We start from the raw sequence: 17,506 nt of genomic DNA, 5'->3' as shown, positions 1-17,506 counted from the left end.
ATCAATTTCATGTGACCACAGCTGCCGCTCACACACCCGCGCTGATATCACACAAAATCAAACAGGGGTGGATGCATTTCCGCTGTTTTATTGACGCCACAAACAATAGATTTTCCTGCGCGCCGGCGAAGTGCCGAGTGCCAAAAAAGTATGAAAACAAAAGAAGAGGAAAAGGAAACATAGATAGCAAGAATTTGCCAACCGCAACAGCAGGCGCACTGCAATGTCGGTGGTAGTTGGTGGTGGCAGTATGCAAGGGCAGCGCAGCAAAATGTAGTTGGATGCAATGAGGCGAAGAACGGCAATGACAGTGCAAACAAAACCACAGCAATGCGGGGAGGAGAGTGCATACTCGTATGCATGCAAATACGAGTAGGAGCGTCTGTGCTGTTTAGTGCGTGTTTGTATGGGCTAATGAGTGCGTTTGTACTGGCGGTTGCATTTATTGGCGCATTCACGGGCATCGAATAGCGCGGAAACGCATGCTGCTAAGGAAGTGCACACGAACGAGCACGCAAACACAAATATTTATAAAGAGGCACACAAAGGTATGCAGTTGAGCATCGAAAGAAATGAATCCGGTTGCGTTGGTAACTACCGAACAGCCTTGAAATGCCGCCAGTCACACATCAGTTTCACTCACTTCGACATGCCGCAGCTTCGACGCTTTATTTGTGATTAGCCATCAGCAGTTTGTGCTATTTGAACTTGACTGTTGTTATGTCGGCCATTAGGCTGCATTCAAATGGCTTCCATAATGAATTGCGGAGAGAAATCCAGAAATCCAATCGACCAGGTTGACACGGTTGTGGTGTAGGTGACGAAGTACAGGGTCATATGTCGAGTGACTTGATACTGCTGATGTACGCATTTTGTTGTTGCTATTATGCTTATATGTGAATAGGAGTGCATGAGCTCGTATGAGCGTTGATACATACATATATTTCTGTAGGGGACTGCGTATTTCACACTAATTAAGTTAATTTCCATAAGAGCTATGCCGTCAAATCAAGTTTGATGTGGACTAACAGCCAAAATATTGTTACGTATAGTGGTGAGTGGTGTTGTGCATGGAAATCACCTTTTTTGAAGGTCAACTCCAATTAAAACCATTTTGAGTATGAAGAACAACAAATCTAATTAATTAAAATAAATAACACTAAAATGATTCATACTACTCGGAAAAACTTAATACGAGCTTCTATGTTTCAATGGTGAATGCCGTTATTTAAAAAAAACAAAACGGGCCGATCTACTACCGCAAATCTTTTTGAATGTATGTACATATAATAGAAATTTTCCTATAGAGCATAACTGCTTTAGAGACAAATTCTTTCTAAGTCGAGTAAGTAATTAAAATCAGTTTTTAAAAGGATGATTCACAAGTTGTGGGTTATGCAAAAAAAAAATTTGCTACAGTTCGACATTCAGTAACATTCCCCAAAAAATTTAAGCCATGCATTATATTACGTTGTTGCAATAATAAACATAACTATGCGTCTTTTACAGTGTACAAAAGCCCATTGAGTTGCACCTATATTATTATGTTATTATATGCCCTTCATCTTAAATTATGTCGTTTCATCCTCAGAATATTCTAAATCCACTTCTCAATAAATTTGGTATACAAATTGTGAAACATTCAATTATACACACCTATGCGCAAATATTCACTCAAAATAGAACGCCTTAGGCTCTAAATACTAACATCATATGATAAATTCATGATCTCTGCTCCATAACCTCTACCTCTACTGCATTCTCATGCATTTTCCACAAAATGTTTTTTATGACAATCACTAGCTCACTAGCGCTACTTTTATTAGTCTACAAAAAAAACAGCATTCACTCAGAATTAGTTTTCTACATTTAACACCTTAAGCAAGCCTTCAAGCGCTGCGTATCCTTTTGCGTTCGCGGTATATGCACTCCTTTTGTACTGCAAATTGAAAACATTCAATTAATTCGTCAATTTATAAATTTTGTGAAAAGCATATCCACTTACTATAAGGATCAAAACGTAGCAACTCCAGTTTATCCGCCAAGCGGTCGCGGAACATATTAAATTGATGACCACTAACCACGCTCTCCATCAGCACCATGATACGTCTGTGTGAGCACGAATACAAAAACACTATTAATACATTGTCATTGTACTAAATCCAAAAAATACTCACTTGCTTTTAACCTTTTTGAATAATACCTCAGTTAGTCGCATTTTGTAAAATCCAACGCAAATTGGAAAATAATAAAATTGTGCAACACCACGGCAAATAAATGTTCCTTTACGTTGTTTGCTTCGTGTGTCAAAATCAGCTGTGCACAATGGCATATTTTTTATGCGTACTGTACAAATGGAACGAACAGCTGATTTAGTATGACGCTAAGCCAATTAATAACGCCGTTGTAATAAATAAACTAATTTCCAATCACTTTCAAACTAGAAAAACTCCGTTAATGTATTAAAAGCTGTTGTTAATCTTGTCATAAGCACAGTTTCGATGCATTAACAGTTGCATAAACTTAGATTTTCTAAAAAACTATTAAAAATGCCTGTGCCCACTTGTTCAGGGGGCTCGTGCACAATTTCCAGACCAAAAAAGTCTACTACCACAAAGTCGAAACCAAAATCAACATCATCAACCACTAAGAAGACTACCGCTAAGAAAACTACGGCCAAGAAGACCACAACTAAGCCGAAGCCATCAGCAACAAAGGCTAAGTCGTCCACAGCTAGCAAGGCAAAGAAGACTTCAACAAAAAAAAGTACAACAGGTGTAAAATCGAAAACCGCTGTGCGGAAGAGTACAACCACACGCAGGCGTGACAACAGTTATTGTGATTGTTCTTATTGTTGTGAAAATTCAACTTCTAATAACAGTGATTATTCTGATTCTTCAGATGATTGTAATTCCGGATGTTATTAGGCTTATTGACGAGCAGGATATAGTGCTGCTGAAGAAGCGACTTTTCATGATACTGATGTAGGACAAGAAATAGCGGCCAAGAATTATGCATTCACTTATATGTCAAAGCTTTTTATTTTATGTTAAATAGTATATGTGTTTAGATAAGCAAATGTAATATTTTATTTTAAATTTTGTATTAAAAGAGTTTTTTATTGATTTTGATTTTTTATTGATTTTGATTTTTTATTGTTGTAACAGCATAAGCATTCGCACAAACCTTGGCCAGAGCCTGATATATATCCGGATCGTTATGGTAAAGTAGATTCCACTGTCGGAAGAGCGATGAATTTTTCTTCCCTGTTTTAATCGAGAATGGGTAGGGCATTTCCGATTATATTAGGCCTAACTGCATGAAGGATAAACCAACTATGTATATTGTTGTTGTATCTCACTGTAGTTCCAGTTCATAAAAAAAAACCAAGCATAGTGGAAATTTGATGGTGGATGAAACTACCCCACGGGTCGAGGTAGAAGTTCCCTACCTAAACTATTTGGAAATAATAATAAGTCACCCAGTTGTGGTGATATAGAGAACAGTGTTTTGGTATGTTGGAGCTCATTGGGACGAACCAGCCAGCCTGAGCTGCATAGTTCAGTAGATGCGTCAAAGAGAGAAGACTTTCTAAAGTACTACCAAGTTGTTGTTGTTGTTGTAGCAGTAACTAAATACCAAGTATACTGGGGTGGTTTGAGATGATATTTTTATTGAAATTTTTGAATTGGCTGCTATTAGCAAGTGAAGTTAGGCTCTACTTTAATATTTATTTACCCCAGATATGTGAACTTCGATGATTTTTCTTATATGAAACCTTCTTGCCCAGGAAATGACTATTATGATGGTATGTCAAAAAAAAATTGTATTAATAGCCAACGAAAAATGCAACCATGGAAATATTCCGTTCCTCAGGAAGGATTGTACAATATTATCAACACTCGTCTTTTTCAAGTCGTGAATCCGCTATTCGCAAATTATTTGAAGTTCATTGCAAAGATAACTTTAATTGGTTGCGGTATCAGAAGCTCGGAAGCCAACACAAATACCTGTGCCAAAAATGTCCAAATATGAAGCAAATGCAAACACATCTAAAAGCATTAAGAAAGATCAACTCGACAAACTGATGGAAGAGTTGTGTTCTAAAACGCTAACCAAATATTTGGCGAAGAATGCACATTGGTACGGTGAGGAGAGCGAGGAAAGTGATTCTTCCGACTGTGGTTGCTATTCGGACAGCGACTGGGAGACGGTTTCCACGTCTAGCAGTGATTGTGACTTCAGCGAGTATGTTACTAAAGATGAAAGTAATTAGCGAATAAAGAGATGTGCTCGGTTTGCAAGTTATATTAAATTCAAATGTCAATTATAATTTTATTATGTTAACTATTGATAAAAATCTGAAATACATATATGTTTCTGTTCAATAAATTTTAAAAATTAATCACTGCTATTTAGACCCTAAAATTGGACTTCGCATACATGTACGTGCCAACTAAAGCACATTGCGCATGTAGAAGCAGTAGAGGAGGCCCATAGTCGTTAAGGGGTTAGGTGTAATCAGAATTTCCAAATTTTTCCATTTTTTGCCTTTTCTCAAAGTATAATATCTTTAAAATATTGTGTTAAAATTTGAAGAGAATCCGACAAATACTTTTTGAGTTATTCAACGTTCTCTGTAAATTGTACGCACATAAATTAGTATAAGGTGCGAACGCAAGGCGAATTGAGTACTGAAGGTGGCGCCATTAAGTTACTTTACTCTGACGTCAGCTCCTCTCGCAATACAAAACAAACAAGAGTAGGATAAATTGCATGTTTGTGAAAATTAAGTGAATGGCTTGGTACTATTGTGATTTGTGAGATTAGAACTAAACAAACTAATGCAAACGAAGTGTCGTGTGTTGAATTCTTAAAACACAAATGAATGTAAAGCCTCTAAACGCAGTCTTTTGAGTTTTTATGCGAAAGACGCCGTAGCTAAAGAGTATGTGGTGCGTAGAATTTCTTGTTTCCATTACTTTCGTCTACTCTTCTTCTTCACAAAAAAATAATTCGCTTTCCTTTTGCTATTTATTGCTGGACTGTTACTACACGGCGAATTCGGAAGGCACAATCTTCTCTATCATTCTTGCCTCGGTACGAAATAATTTTCAATTTCTTCATATGCAACCCTGGAGTTTTCTTAATTACCGGTATCATAGAATTTTCAAGCGTACTGTACTCGCACGTGCAACATTTGCCAAAAACTCTGATTGAGAAAATAGTTCGATGGTTTGATTTTGTGTATTGAATTCAGTTAATTTTTTCGGGTTATTAAGAAAGTGTTAATCGAAATGTCTGAACCTATATCAGCATTTGCAGCATATAAAGGATTTGCTTCAAAACGTAGCAATAAAACTAGAAATACTAATAGGAAGGCTGGTGGTAGCAAAGCCAATGCTAACAAAAAGAGTGGTGTGAAAAACAAAACTTTGGGGAAGAATAAACCAAAGGTTTCACCAAAAAATCAAGTTAATTCAAAACCCAATAATGCAACCAAAGAAAATAGTGCGCATGTCAAGTCCAAAGATGCGGCCAAAAGTGCAGCAACTGAAGTTGAAACGACTAAAGTCAAAGTCGCTCCTAACAAAGCAGCAAGCAAACATGAACCCGCGAAGAAACCACAACAACGAAGAGGTCAACGTGCGGTTACTAACGGTAATACAATATCCAACGGCATTAAAGAGAAAGAGATCGATGCCTTGGTGGAGCAGCTCCTGGGCGATACAACTTCAAATCCTAAAAAGCTGTCTCAAGTTCAACAGAAAAAAAAGAAGGATTTGGAGAACTATTTCGTACGGCAGCTGGAGAAACATGACAAAGAAGTTAGGGAGGAAGAGCTATCTGAGTCTGACATGGACGAACATGGTAGCTCTTACTCGCATGAATCTGACGAATATACTATAAATAGTTACATCGAGGAGGATGGTGAAGAGGAAGAAAGTGTTGTTAGTTATGAATACTCAAATGAATCGGATGAGGATAGTAAACCGATTGGCACATCCACTAAAAAAACCGCTGGGCTTAAGCGCGGTATATCTGCTAAAGCTGCTGGTGACGCTAGTGCTCCAAAAAAAGGGCGGAAAACGGAAAAATCGGTTGATAAGCGAAAATCGATGCCTAATGCAGCAGCAGTTGCAACTGACAAGATCGAAAAGAAAACAGATGAACGGGGAAAATCTATAGACTTTGTGCCGGCGTCCACAGCGGAAGTTACGGTGAAAACTGTGGATGCAAATGTGGTTAAAATGGCGACATTTTCTCCACCGATTAACGTTGTGAAAATGAATAGCATAAAAGAGGGTGAAAAATTATTCAGCTGGCTTCTAAGTCCACTAACGGCAAAGGAGTTTTTCGCAAAATATTGGGAGTCGGGCGCCTGTCTAATTAAGCGCAAAGGATCTAACTATTATTCACATCTTATATCATTTGAGTCTATTGATCAGATGTTATTAAAAAATCATGTAGAGTTTACGAAGAATATCGATATAACATCCTATGAAAATGGTGAGTTGATTAATATAACAAACAATAAATTTACAAAAATATTTTTCCTTTACATTAGGTGAACGTAAGACACTCAACCCAGTAGGACGTGCGATGCCGCCTGTTGTTTGGGATCATTATGGGCAAGGCTGTAGTGTACGCCTGCTAAATCCGCACACATTTTTACGAGAACTGTTTCGCTTGAACACCACCTTGCAGGAGTATTTCCACTGTTTAGTTGGCGCCAATGCATATCTCACACCGCCCAACAGCCAAGGTTTTGCTCCACACTACGACGATATAGAGGCTTTTGTACTGCAAATTGAGGGTCGCAAGCGCTGGCGTCTTTACAAGCCACGTACGCAAGCCGAACAGCTGCCGCGTTTCTCATCAAAGAATTTTACGCAGCAGGAGATTGGCAAGCCGATATTTGATGAGGTGTGCATCGAATGTTTATCAAGTGTTTTAAAATTTGTGCTAAACATTTGCTATCCTTAGGTGCTGGAACCTGGCGATATGTTATACTTTCCGCGTGGTACTATCCATCAGGCCTGCACCGAGCCAGGCTATCACTCATTGCACATCACACTTAGCGTGTATCAAAAACACTCCTATGCCGATCTCTTCGAGCGTATGATGCCACTGGTATTGCAACGCGTTATCGAAGAAAATGTTGAAATGCGATGCGGTTTGCCGTTGCACACTTTCCAACATGCTGGCGTTGCGTTCAGCGAGAATGGTACCATGGAACGCGCCGAACTGTTGCGCAAAGTCACTAAACTGATGCGCCAGTGTTTGAACAGCGTACCACTAGAGGAAATGATGGATGCTGCTGTGGATCAGCTCGCCAAAAAATATCAACACGAAGCGCTGCCGCCGCACGTGCTGCCCACTGAACACGAGCGCACCATATTCGGTTCGCGTAGTACCACAAATGAGCGCGGCGAGTGCTTGTGTGACTATGAAATCACTGAGCGCACTAATGTCCGCCTGTTGCGAGCCAACATAATGCGATTGGTGCAGGAGGAGGGCAAAACGCGTATATACTATTACTTGGACAACTCTAAGGAGTATTGCGAATATGAGCCTAATTTTATAGAAATTGAGTTGGAAGAGGCAGCCAGCGTTGAAGTGCTCATACGCTCGTACCCAGAGTATATCGGTGTATCGCAGCTGCCACTGGAAGATGAAGAGCATAAAGTGCAAATAGTGACTGCGCTGTGGGAGCGTGGGCTGCTGATGACCGAGAAGCCGTTTAAATGATAGACAAAAATATTTAAATATTTTATACAATAGTAGAGCGAGAATGTCTTTTGTTTGCTTATACAAATTAATTGTCCTATAAGAAATCATTTTACGGTAGGCGCTTATCATAATTTGTGTCTTGTTTGAAAGAAAAACTGTGCCATTCGGACAGGTTTTGCAACTCACTACCGGATGAATTTCATTGAAATTTTCCGCCAACTATAGTTGACAAAGTGAATTATAGAACCAGTCTGATTACTGTTTTTCCACCCATGAATACCCAGCTGCGGTTTTTGTAAATAAAAATGAATACACGCATAAAATTAATTGTGTGGACTAAAGTAAAAAGTAGAAAAAATAAAAAAAATCTGATTAATAAATTTGCAAATATTTTGATTTTTATTTTTTCTCCCTTTTGTTTTTTAGTTAATTTAGTATAGACTTAAAATTTATGCATTTTAAAAAGTATTTGCCGCCATTAAAGTGCGACATTCAATACTTCTCGCGCGCCGGCACCATCAATAAATCAGCTATAGTCACATGCGGCGGCGAAGAGAGGATAAAATTAACGCCGCGCGCCACATCCTCGGGCAGCAAAATTTCGTCCGGTTCAATTAACTCCTCCCACTTCTTTTTCTCATCATCGGATGGCGCGCCACCAAAATCCGTGCGCGTCAAGCCAGGACTAATGGACTGTAAATAATCGCATAAATATTAAGAAATAAGAAGAAAAAAATGCGGCGCTTGCCCACTCACCGACAAACGGATCAGCTTGTGCGGAAAGAGCTCTCGCCGCAAAACCTCATGCAGTGTACATAGCGCGTGTTTCGCCACCGGATACAAATTTAAGCCACACTCTGGTATGTGTAGTGGCACAGTGTGACCCAATAGACTGTTTACAGTCACTATGTGACACGCTTCGCCCTGTGCCATGGTGGCCTGCATCAGCCTATAACCCTGCTTTGTGCAATTCACTGTGCCCATTAAGTTGACATCGATCACTTGTTTTAGCGTGGCCTCATTGCCCTCCTCCAGCACTTTGGTCATCTCCACCATGCCAGCGTTGTTGATGAGCACATGCAGGCGATGGAAACGTTGCTCAATCCAATGGAAATTGCTCTTCACCGAGGGCAACACAGTCAAGTCACAGGAGCGTGGATAGAAACGTTCACGTATGGAAGCATCCAACTCCTCCTTAAGCTCCTCCATTTGTTGCAGGCGGCGCGCGAATCCAATCACTATCATGCCCGATTTGAGTAAGTCCTGCGCGATGGCCCAGCCAATGCCAGAGCTAGCACCTGTGACCACTGCCACTTTGTCCACCCAGCGTTCCATTGCGTTGGCGGAAAAGGAAATAATTGAATGTGTGAAAGTAGATGCGTTGCTTTGGTTTTTCGAGGCGCGTTACCGTTGTGCAGCGCGCGCTTAGCGCTGGGATACTAAAGTGGAAGCGTACGATTGCAGCACTTAAATCAGTTTTTCATTGTTATTGTTTTTGTTGCGCCTGCTGATTTATAAAGCTCACTTCAACGCGCTGCGCATACCGCCAAGCGATTGTGCAAGCTGTGAATGTGATCGCCGCTTGCTTTCGGCAGTATTGCACAGTTTGCGGCGGCCGAAAGTTGAGCAAAAAACAATCATAAAAAACGAAAGCAAGTGAAATGCATTCACTTGTAATACCAAATTATTCATGCGCCATTATTGCGCACGAGCTATAATTTACGCTAAACTGGAGCAGGTTTCGATTTTGGGTTCTTGAACTTGACCGGAAGCATATTTGGCAAGGCGCACTGAAATAAAAGTATTTCAGCGGCAGTCTAAAAACGAGGAGGTTATTGGTGCGGATTATGGGTATATATGTATGTACGTATATGTCTGTTCATGTAAAAATTATTCACTAACTTAGCAGTAACTTAATTTCCGAGAATTCGGACTCAGAGCGAAAAATATCGAAAAAGTACATAAACGCCAAACCACTAACAATTTCCAAGTTTTACGAAGAGCTGATTAAATTGTTGGTGGGAAAAATCAAAAAAAGTACAAATTTTTTCAGTTGAGCTGCCTCGTATTAAATTGAAAAAAAAAAAATATTTAAAATAACGCGCTTAGCGTCCTTTGGGAGGCTGTGGTTCAGAAGTGCATGACTCTGCATCATTGGCCGATTCCTATTTAATATATAACTTCAAATACTTAAACTTTATCTAACATATATTTACCAACATTCTTTATTTTAATCACAGTTTTTATTTAAATTTACCACTTTGACCCAATTCGCAAATTTTATTTATTGTGTATGTTTACTGTTGTATGTATGTATGCTGTTTTCCCCACTTGCAAATTCTTACAAGTAAAAATGTATCCAGAGAAAACTTGCAATTTCCCCTCAAAATGAAATGCCATTTTGCTCTCTCACTTTCCCCTACTTTGCCAGTTTTTGGGTACATGAACACTAAACCGAGATAGTTTGTAACAGTTGTCCCTCACAAAACAGTCGACAAACTCCAAGGTAGTCATGAAATGCCTCGCATCTCTTAACGAGATGGCTGAGTAATTTCAACTAATGATAACATGAGTTCCTGGCCATTCTGACATTGAGGGGAACAGCAGAGCCGATGAACTAGCGAAAATCGGTACCAAATTGACTGATGAGTACATAGACAATAATATAGGTATACCCTTACAAAGATGGCGTAGTGAAGCCATTTGCAAAATCGCCCGACAGCTGTGGCCGACTCTCAATGCTAAACGCACGGAACTTCTACTAAGAAGAGATAAGCACAGTTTTAACACACTGATCTCAGTTATTACGGGACACTGCCTAATCGGTAAGCACGCCCAGAGAATGGGTGTCGAAACACATGACTTCTGCAGAAGTTGTCTCGACAAGGAAGAGGAAGAGACGATCCCGCACCTTCTGTGTCATTGTCCTGCTCTATCCAGACATAGGCTCGCCATTTTGGGTAGACAATCCTTTAATGAATTGGAAGATCTCGGCTCTGTCGAAATTAAAGACCTTACGGTGTGGCTTCTTACGCCGGACTTACGGTATATTGAGCATGTCGGGGTCTATTCTGGATAAGTAGGAGTTTAACCTGCTGCAATCGCCAGATCGAAATTGAGCCATTTGTGGAACAACATCAAGACGCACGACACTAATAGGAGGAGGAGGTCAGCCTAATACCCAAAGGAGGTCACCCTAATACCTAATTAAAAATAATTTAAAAAAATTTAGCAAAAGTTACGCGCGTCTCGGGAGGCATCAGAAGCTCTTCGTCTACAATAGGTGGTGGTGATATCAGATAACCGCATTTGGCATTTTGAGAGTTCAGAAAGGTGGTGAGAGTCTCCGATGTATTGCCCGGTCCAGTCGTAGTTTCAGTTGTGTTTTATCCGGGATCTCGGCAAAGTGAGTTCTTTGGTACCAGTGAGCCCCAACAGATTTGCGAAGATTTTCAAATAAATTCTTATTTTTTTCGACAAAGGGTATTTTGCGTCTTTATGAATTTCATCTAATTTTCTTTGTGGTAATTTTAAATGATATGCCTATAAATTAAATTTTTTTATTAAAGATAAGTAGGTGTTTTTGTGTTATACTTTTGTTGGCTCGCATTTGAGTTACACAAGTCGCATGTTAATTAATTGAAATACCCGTACTCGCTCTCCTTCATCCGCTTTTATCGCCAACTCATTTGTATGACTATTCTGAAAGCAAAACCTGGCAATACTCTAACTTTCAGTTATTTTTAGTTGTACTGAACTTAAGTACTTGTTTTTTTTTGCGTTTTCTAAATGCATTTGTAGACCTACTTATCTTGCATTGATAATTATGACATTTGAGAAGTTGTTTATTATTATTATTTTTTTTTTTTTTTTTTCAATACAAAAAATACGAGGGGGGCCGAAATAGTAGATAGCCTAGAAAACCCGACTGAGAAAAAAAGCGCAACTGAACGCTTGTTTATCAGAGAGCACCATACCTCAACAAAATTTCAATTAGAGAAAAATGGCTTCAAAGATTTTAATTTTCTATGCATCCCTAAGTAAAAGTAAAGGTACATTCAGTATGCAAATAGTCGACACTTCCTTAGTGACCCAAAGAGGAGTGAAATGCTTAGGTATTAAACTTGACTGCAGGCTTACTTTCTGTGCCCAGATACGGCATGCGGCTACCAAAGCAGCAAAGGTCACGGATATGCAAACATCGGTGGGCAAAGAAAGTTAATTATGGCGGCCACAAGCTCAATTCTCCTGTACAGCAGCGAAGTATGGGCAGTTGTGTTAAACTGCAAAGCCAAGCGCAAAGTTCTGGAGGCTGTGCAACGAAGAGTTGCCTCAGCCTACCGCACTGTCTCAGGCGCAGCAAATTTCGTGATCAGCGGGCAGATACCCATCGACCTCATGGTCCGGAAACGAATGGATGCGTGTGACTCCAAGAAGAAACACGTCATCACTAGCTTCTCAGAGCGGAGATCCCAAACCATGCTGCGGTGGCAAAGCCGATAGGACATTGAACCGAGTGACAGATGGACGGCGAAACTTATTCCATCAATTGACAAATGGGTTCAAAGGAACTTCGGGGAAGTGAACTACTTCTTAACTCGGTTCCTCTCGGGCCACGGCTACTTCCGGAGATATGTACCTATACCGCATGTGCAAGGTAACCGATTCCAAGTGCATATACTGCGAAGCGATGACGCTGAACACACGTCTTTAGTTGTAACAGATGGCTCGCGGAAAGAAATGCTCTGAGGGAGCAGATTGGCGACATCGTGACCAGCAACATAATCAGCAAAATGGTCGAACGCGAGGACAGCTGGAACGTGGTAAAGAAATACATCGAGAATGTACTAAGAAAAAAAAAAGATTGACCTCGACACAGTGCAACAAAGCGCAGTTTCGGCGAGGGTGTCTCCCTAGAAGGAGAGGAGGGATCGTTTTAGTGGCCACGCCACACGACGCAGTAAACGACGGTCGCTGTAAGTGCGAAGCTATCTGACCTACCTAAACAAAATAAGGCTTACCAACACTTTTTGTGAACTTTCAACGCTCAGACTACATTCAGCATTCCGTACATTTTCCAAGCTACTGATCCTGTTTAGCATCCCAAAGACAACTGCGCATTAACAATGAAAAATCATTCAAAAATAAAATAAACATTTTTTATCTTGTTTGTATTTATTTACAATTTACTTTTATTTTCACAATTTTCTCCTTCCTTGCGCTTCATGAACTCTTTTATTGCATTTTGATATGTTTCGCCCTTTCGAAGCTGCTCCAACTCCTGGCATTCAGCCTGCAAGGCAATTAACAATTGCTCAACCACGGGTTTGTTCAATAGCCGCTTGGTAGCTTGCAGCGATTCCACCGGCAATCGCGCATACTTCTCCAGCTGTGGCCATAGTTGATGCTCCAATTCCGCCCATGGTACAATGCGCGCCACAAAATTAAAATTCAACGCATCCTCTGCGCTCATGCGCGTACCGAACAGTAACAACTCGGATGCCTTAGCGCGCCCCAATAACTGCGGCAACAGATAGGTGGCACCACCCTCCGCACAGATGCCCAGCTGCGTGAAGGGGGCTTGAAAGAAAGCGCGCTGCGTGCAATATACCACATCGCAAAGCGCCGCCAGTACAAAACCAATGCCCACACAAGGCCCATCCACAACAGCTACCAGTACTTTTGGACAATAGATGAACGCTTTGACTAGCAGACCCAGCACGAAGTTGGAGGAGTGAAAGAAGGCGTTCGCGTTGGGGTATTGGCGCAATTGTGTCAGGTCATTGCCTGCTGTGAAGCAGCCATCTGCACCGGTCAATACAACTGTTGTAATAGCGTCGTTGAAGGTGGCATCGCGTAGCGCGCCTATCAATTCGTTGTAGCCCCGGCGTGTGAGCGCGTTACGAACTTCAGGGCGATTGAATGTAATCACAGAAATACGATCGCGTTGTTCAACGTAGAGCTCGCGAAATGAGGTGGGTAGGTTTGGCTTGGAGGGGATAGTAGCTTGGGCGGTGGCGGGTACAGCTGTAACGAGGTTCGCGGTTACAGAGGCTTTTGCTGTACTCATGGCGAAGATTTAATAAGAACTGAATAGACGCGAATGCCATAGACGGCAACTTACACAATAAACATTCTATCTTTCTTGGCTGCGTACGCTCATAGGCTCAACGAGAGTTGGGCAAAGCTGTAACGCGACTTGTAAGCAGATAATGGAACAAACATAAATACTACATTTGTGTGTATATTTACGAGGGCGCTTCAATAAGTACCCGTATTTGATCACAGAGGGCGTTCCTGAGAGATGTTGGTATTAGCATTGTGTGCTGCCATCTATCAAACTCTAGCAAAACAAATTTCAGACTGATTGATAGGTTAGTTTGGATTTCGGGATTCGTGATTTTCGCTAAGATGGAAAAAGAGCAGCATTGTTTGGTAATTCGCTTTTTGTTTTTGGATTCGACGATATGATTCTCGCTGATGGACGAACGAAAGTGCGCGAAGTAACAGAGGCCATAGGTGTGCCGACCGGAGCGGCAATTAATATTTTACATGATTAGTTGGCGACGAAAACATTGTCGGCCCGATGGGTTCCGCGATTGCTCTCAAGCAACAACAAGCGGATGCGGCTGTTAATTTTGAAGCAGTGTTTGAAGCCATTTAAGCGAGATTCGAAGGAATTTTTGCGTCGTGTTGTTACCTTTGATGAAAGCCGGATTCATCCTTACACACCACAAACTAAGTAGATTAGGTTAGGTTAGGTTGAAGCGGTTGTCTTGTGGGACACACTCAGGCTCATAGCCCATTGTGATGCCGCGTGGGGGAGCTTTCCCTATTTCTCCTAAAACCATTGTGCGCTTTTCAAAAATTTTAGAAGATCTCCTATTTCTGTGGAACTGAGATCTTCCAATTCGTTAAAAAATTGTTTGCCTAGAATAGCAAATCTCCGTCTGGATAGAGGGGGCCAATGGCACAGAAGGTGCAAGATTGCCTCCTCCTCTTCCTCATCAAGACAACTTCTACAGAAGTCGTGTGCTTGCACACCCATCCTTTTGGGCGTGCCTACCTATTAGGCAATGTCCCGTTATGACTGAAATCAGTGTGCTAAGATTGTGTTTATTTTGGCTTAGCAAAGATTCTGTGCTTTTAGCACTAAGAGTCGGCCACAGTTGATGGGCGATTTTGCAGGTGGCTTCATTGCGCCATCTTTCGTTTGCTTTCCTTACGATTTCTTCAAGGATAAGTAGCTCACATGTTTGTAAGGGAATGCCTATGTCATTGTCTATGCACTCATCGGTCAACTTGGTGCCGAGTCTCGCTAGTTCATCGGCTCTACAGTTGCCCTCAATGTCGCGATGGCCAGGAACCCATATTATCATTAGGCGAAATAACTCAGCCATCTCGTTAAGAGATGTGCGGCATTTCATGGCTACCTTGGAGGTTGTCGATTGTTTTGTGAGAGATTTTATCGCCGCCTGGCAGTCAGTGAAAATGTAGATGTCATTTCCGGATATCGCATCACACTGTACCAATGTCGCGGCTTTCGTTATTGCCATCAGTTCGGCCTGAAAGACACTACAGACACTGAAGGAGATCCCCAGATGCTCGGAGTATACACCTCCGCCCACCCTGCCCTCGAGCTTTGAGCCATCTGTGTATACATGGATAGACTCGCCCTGTCTTACATCGTCCCGTTCCCACTCTTCCCTTGAGGGTAGGAGGGTCGTGAACGATGTAATGGCAAGTGTGGGCGGGAGTGCATAGTCCACCAATCCGGGAATCTCCGAAGTGCCAGCCAGGATTTTTCTGTGACCGTAGCTCTTATTTGACCACTTGCCTAGAGTGTTCAGCCTTATTGCCGTGCTGCGCGCGATATATTTTGCCTGCAGATCTACTGGCAGGAAGTTTAATGTCGCATATAATGCTTTCGATGGTGTGGTTGACATCGCGCCAGTTATGAGAACAGATGCTAGTCTCTGAACCTTGTTTTTTTTTGATGTTCACCCCCTTCTCAAGGGCATTCCACCATATTACAATGCCATAGTAGAGAATAGGCCTAACCACTGCTGTGTACAGCCAGTGTACCATTCTGGGTTCCAGTCCCCATCTCTTTCCAATTAGTCTTCCGCAGGAGTACAGCGCCATCATAGATTTGCGTACTCTATCTGCGACTGTGAGCCCCCAATTTAGCTTCCTACCCAGTATAAGTCCTAGATATTTCGCCTTTTCTGTTACTCTAAGTGGTTTCCCTCCTAGGAATATGTGTTTAAGAGCAGGTGTTTTATGTTTTCTGCTAAATAGTATCAGATCCGTTTTTTCCGGATTTACTTCAAGTCCTCGACTTTTACAACCAAGAAACTAAGTAACAATCAAAACAATGGATTTCCCTCGGTGAATCTGCTCCAAAGAAGTCGAGACAGTTCTAACGGCCGGAAAGGGCATAGCGACGATTTTTTGGGATGCGAACGGCGTCATGATTCTTTTAAAAAATGAAGAACGATCATTGGGCAATACTACTGTGAGTTATTGGACCGCTTTCACAAACTTGAAGGAGACAAGGCCGCATTTGGCGAAAAAGAAGGTGCTGCTTCACCACGACGACGCACCACCACATTCATCCGAGTTTGTCGCCGCGAAACTGCATGAATTGCGATAGGAATTGCTGCCGCACCCCCCATATTCACCCGATCTGAAGAAATGGCGCGCGGGAGAAAAAATTTGGTTCGAACGAGGAAGTCATCGCCGAGACAGAGACGTATTTTGGAGAGTTCGAAAAATCCTATTTTTTGGAGGGGTTGAAAAAATGGCCGGAATGTTGGGAGAAGTGTAACTTTCTTGAAATATACAATTTTTTTTTTTAAATGGTGTCTTCATTTCTAACACGGCTACTTATATAGCCCCCCTCGTACTTTAATTCCGCAGATTTACGTTATCTGGTGACTACTCAGAAGAATAACAAAGAGCGAAGAATAGAATAATGTATGTTTGTTCAGATGTGTGGTCCCTCATCTACTATTCTTCGCTCTTTGTTATTCTTCTGAGTAGTTCAGATGTGTGGTCCCTCATCTACCACACATCTGAACAAACATACATTCTTCTATTCTTCGCTCTTTGTTATTCTTCTGAGTAGTCACCAGAGAACGTAAATCTGCATTAACGTTATTTGCAATTGACTTACATCTGTAAACAGGCATGCATATGTATGTACATATGCATATACATATATGTATATGGATGTATTCTGTATGAGTTTTTTACATTCAATTCTATAGCACCAGTGATGAACTTAAATAAGTTATTATCCAGGAGGGCCAATACCATTTAAAATTTCTATGATTTCATCTCGGTTTAAACTATATTTTCCAAAAAATCTTTGAGGAATTCTTTTAAGTATCGGGCATTTTCCTTAGAAATGTGTGATGTCTTCTAATTCATTTAAGTTACATAAAGTGCAATTTAAATCCCTTTGGCTTCCCAAGTATATTAAATCACATCTGGCTTTCATAATCCACATAATTTTATAGATTCCAGTATAATCGTTTAAATAGCTTCTGGCGTTGTTTTGGTCTAATTCCTTATATAATCGGGTGCTTTGGTGTGCCCTTTCCCATAAAGTTCGAATATTCGAATCATGAAGATTTTCTAGTATTGAAATTATATTTCTATTCCACTCTCTTTTATTTATTTCTCACTTTTAAATTTTTATTATTGTCTTTTTGTTTACATTTTAAAATGCGTACCTATAATAATTATTTATTTGCCCTAACCGGTA

At 41.0% G+C, this 17,506-nt stretch overlaps 5 protein-coding genes across 5 annotated transcripts; 2 read left to right on the top strand and 3 right to left on the bottom strand.

Annotated features, from left to right (window-relative positions):
* Positions 1–1,119: 1,119 nt before the first annotated feature.
* On the bottom strand, positions 1,120–2,337 carry LOC129236809 (39S ribosomal protein L33, mitochondrial). The gene is made up of 3 exons (XM_054871047.1): positions 2,178–2,337; positions 2,006–2,109; positions 1,120–1,939 (listed from the first exon to the last, which is right to left on the bottom strand). The coding sequence occupies exons 1-3, from the start codon at positions 2,330–2,332 to the stop codon at positions 1,890–1,892; spliced, it is 309 nt and encodes a 102-aa protein (XP_054727022.1). The 5' UTR covers positions 2,333–2,337; the 3' UTR covers positions 1,120–1,889.
* Positions 2,338–2,464: 127 nt separating this feature from the next.
* Positions 2,465–3,125, top strand: LOC129236808 (trigger factor-like). The gene is made up of 2 exons (XM_054871046.1): positions 2,465–2,838; positions 2,902–3,125. Exons 1-2 carry the CDS (start codon positions 2,550–2,552, stop codon positions 2,925–2,927), a joined length of 315 nt encoding a protein of 104 aa, XP_054727021.1. The 5' UTR covers positions 2,465–2,549; the 3' UTR covers positions 2,928–3,125.
* Positions 3,126–5,174: 2,049 nt separating this feature from the next.
* LOC129236806 (bifunctional lysine-specific demethylase and histidyl-hydroxylase NO66) lies at positions 5,175–8,122 on the top strand. Its single transcript, XM_054871044.1, has 3 exons — positions 5,175–6,510; positions 6,569–6,927; positions 6,988–8,122. The coding sequence occupies exons 1-3, from the start codon at positions 5,298–5,300 to the stop codon at positions 7,750–7,752; spliced, it is 2,337 nt and encodes a 778-aa protein (XP_054727019.1). The 5' UTR covers positions 5,175–5,297; the 3' UTR covers positions 7,753–8,122.
* On the bottom strand, positions 8,107–9,249 carry LOC129236807 (farnesol dehydrogenase-like). The gene is made up of 2 exons (XM_054871045.1): positions 8,491–9,249; positions 8,107–8,427 (listed from the first exon to the last, which is right to left on the bottom strand). The coding sequence occupies exons 1-2, from the start codon at positions 9,067–9,069 to the stop codon at positions 8,227–8,229; spliced, it is 780 nt and encodes a 259-aa protein (XP_054727020.1). The 5' UTR covers positions 9,070–9,249; the 3' UTR covers positions 8,107–8,226.
* A 3,530-nt stretch (positions 9,250–12,779) lies between these two features.
* LOC129237737 (enoyl-CoA delta isomerase 2-like) lies at positions 12,780–13,836 on the bottom strand. The gene is made up of 2 exons (XM_054872653.1): positions 12,918–13,836; positions 12,780–12,847 (listed from the first exon to the last, which is right to left on the bottom strand). Exons 1-2 carry the CDS (start codon positions 13,802–13,804, stop codon positions 12,817–12,819), a joined length of 918 nt encoding a protein of 305 aa, XP_054728628.1. The 5' UTR covers positions 13,805–13,836; the 3' UTR covers positions 12,780–12,816.
* Positions 13,837–17,506: the final 3,670 nt, after the last annotated feature.

This window comes from Anastrepha obliqua, chromosome 2 (genome assembly GCF_027943255.1).
Source record: "Anastrepha obliqua isolate idAnaObli1 chromosome 2, idAnaObli1_1.0, whole genome shotgun sequence".
Taxonomy (NCBI): Eukaryota; Metazoa; Arthropoda; class Insecta; order Diptera; family Tephritidae; genus Anastrepha; species Anastrepha obliqua.
The sequence above is the reverse complement of the archived record's forward strand: the minus strand, read 5'-3'. Positions and strand labels throughout refer to the sequence as shown.

What these genes read in the sequence shown, in the direction of transcription:
- LOC129237737 (XM_054872653.1), bottom strand. Translation starts at nt 13,804, where the DNA reads ATGAGTACAGCAAAAGCCTCTGTAACCGCGAACCTCGTTACAGCTGTA. An exon ending in TGTGAAAATAAAAGTAAATT is followed by an intron (nt 12,848 to 12,917) that starts GTAAATAAATAC and finishes GTTAATGCGCAG; the next exon opens with TTGTCTTTGGGATGCTAAAC.
- LOC129236807 (XM_054871045.1), bottom strand. Translation starts at nt 9,069, where the DNA reads ATGGAACGCTGGGTGGACAAAGTGGCAGTGGTCACAGGTGCTAGCTCT. An exon ending in ACAAGCTGATCCGTTTGTCG is followed by an intron (nt 8,428 to 8,490) that starts GTGAGTGGGCAA and finishes GATTATTTACAG; the next exon opens with TCCATTAGTCCTGGCTTGAC.
- LOC129236808 (XM_054871046.1), top strand. Translation starts at nt 2,550, where the DNA reads ATGCCTGTGCCCACTTGTTCAGGGGGCTCGTGCACAATTTCCAGACCA. An exon ending in CAGGCGTGACAACAGTTATT is followed by an intron (nt 2,839 to 2,901) that starts GTGATTGTTCTT and finishes CTGATTCTTCAG; the next exon opens with ATGATTGTAATTCCGGATGT.
- LOC129236806 (XM_054871044.1), top strand. Translation starts at nt 5,298, where the DNA reads ATGTCTGAACCTATATCAGCATTTGCAGCATATAAAGGATTTGCTTCA. An exon ending in TATAACATCCTATGAAAATG is followed by an intron (nt 6,511 to 6,568) that starts GTGAGTTGATTA and finishes CCTTTACATTAG; the next exon opens with GTGAACGTAAGACACTCAAC. An exon ending in GCAAGCCGATATTTGATGAG is followed by an intron (nt 6,928 to 6,987) that starts GTGTGCATCGAA and finishes TGCTATCCTTAG; the next exon opens with GTGCTGGAACCTGGCGATAT.
- LOC129236809 (XM_054871047.1), bottom strand. Translation starts at nt 2,332, where the DNA reads ATGCCATTGTGCACAGCTGATTTTGACACACGAAGCAAACAACGTAAA. An exon ending in TTCAAAAAGGTTAAAAGCAA is followed by an intron (nt 2,110 to 2,177) that starts GTGAGTATTTTT and finishes GTGCTCACACAG; the next exon opens with ACGTATCATGGTGCTGATGG. An exon ending in GCTACGTTTTGATCCTTATA is followed by an intron (nt 1,940 to 2,005) that starts GTAAGTGGATAT and finishes TTCAATTTGCAG; the next exon opens with TACAAAAGGAGTGCATATAC.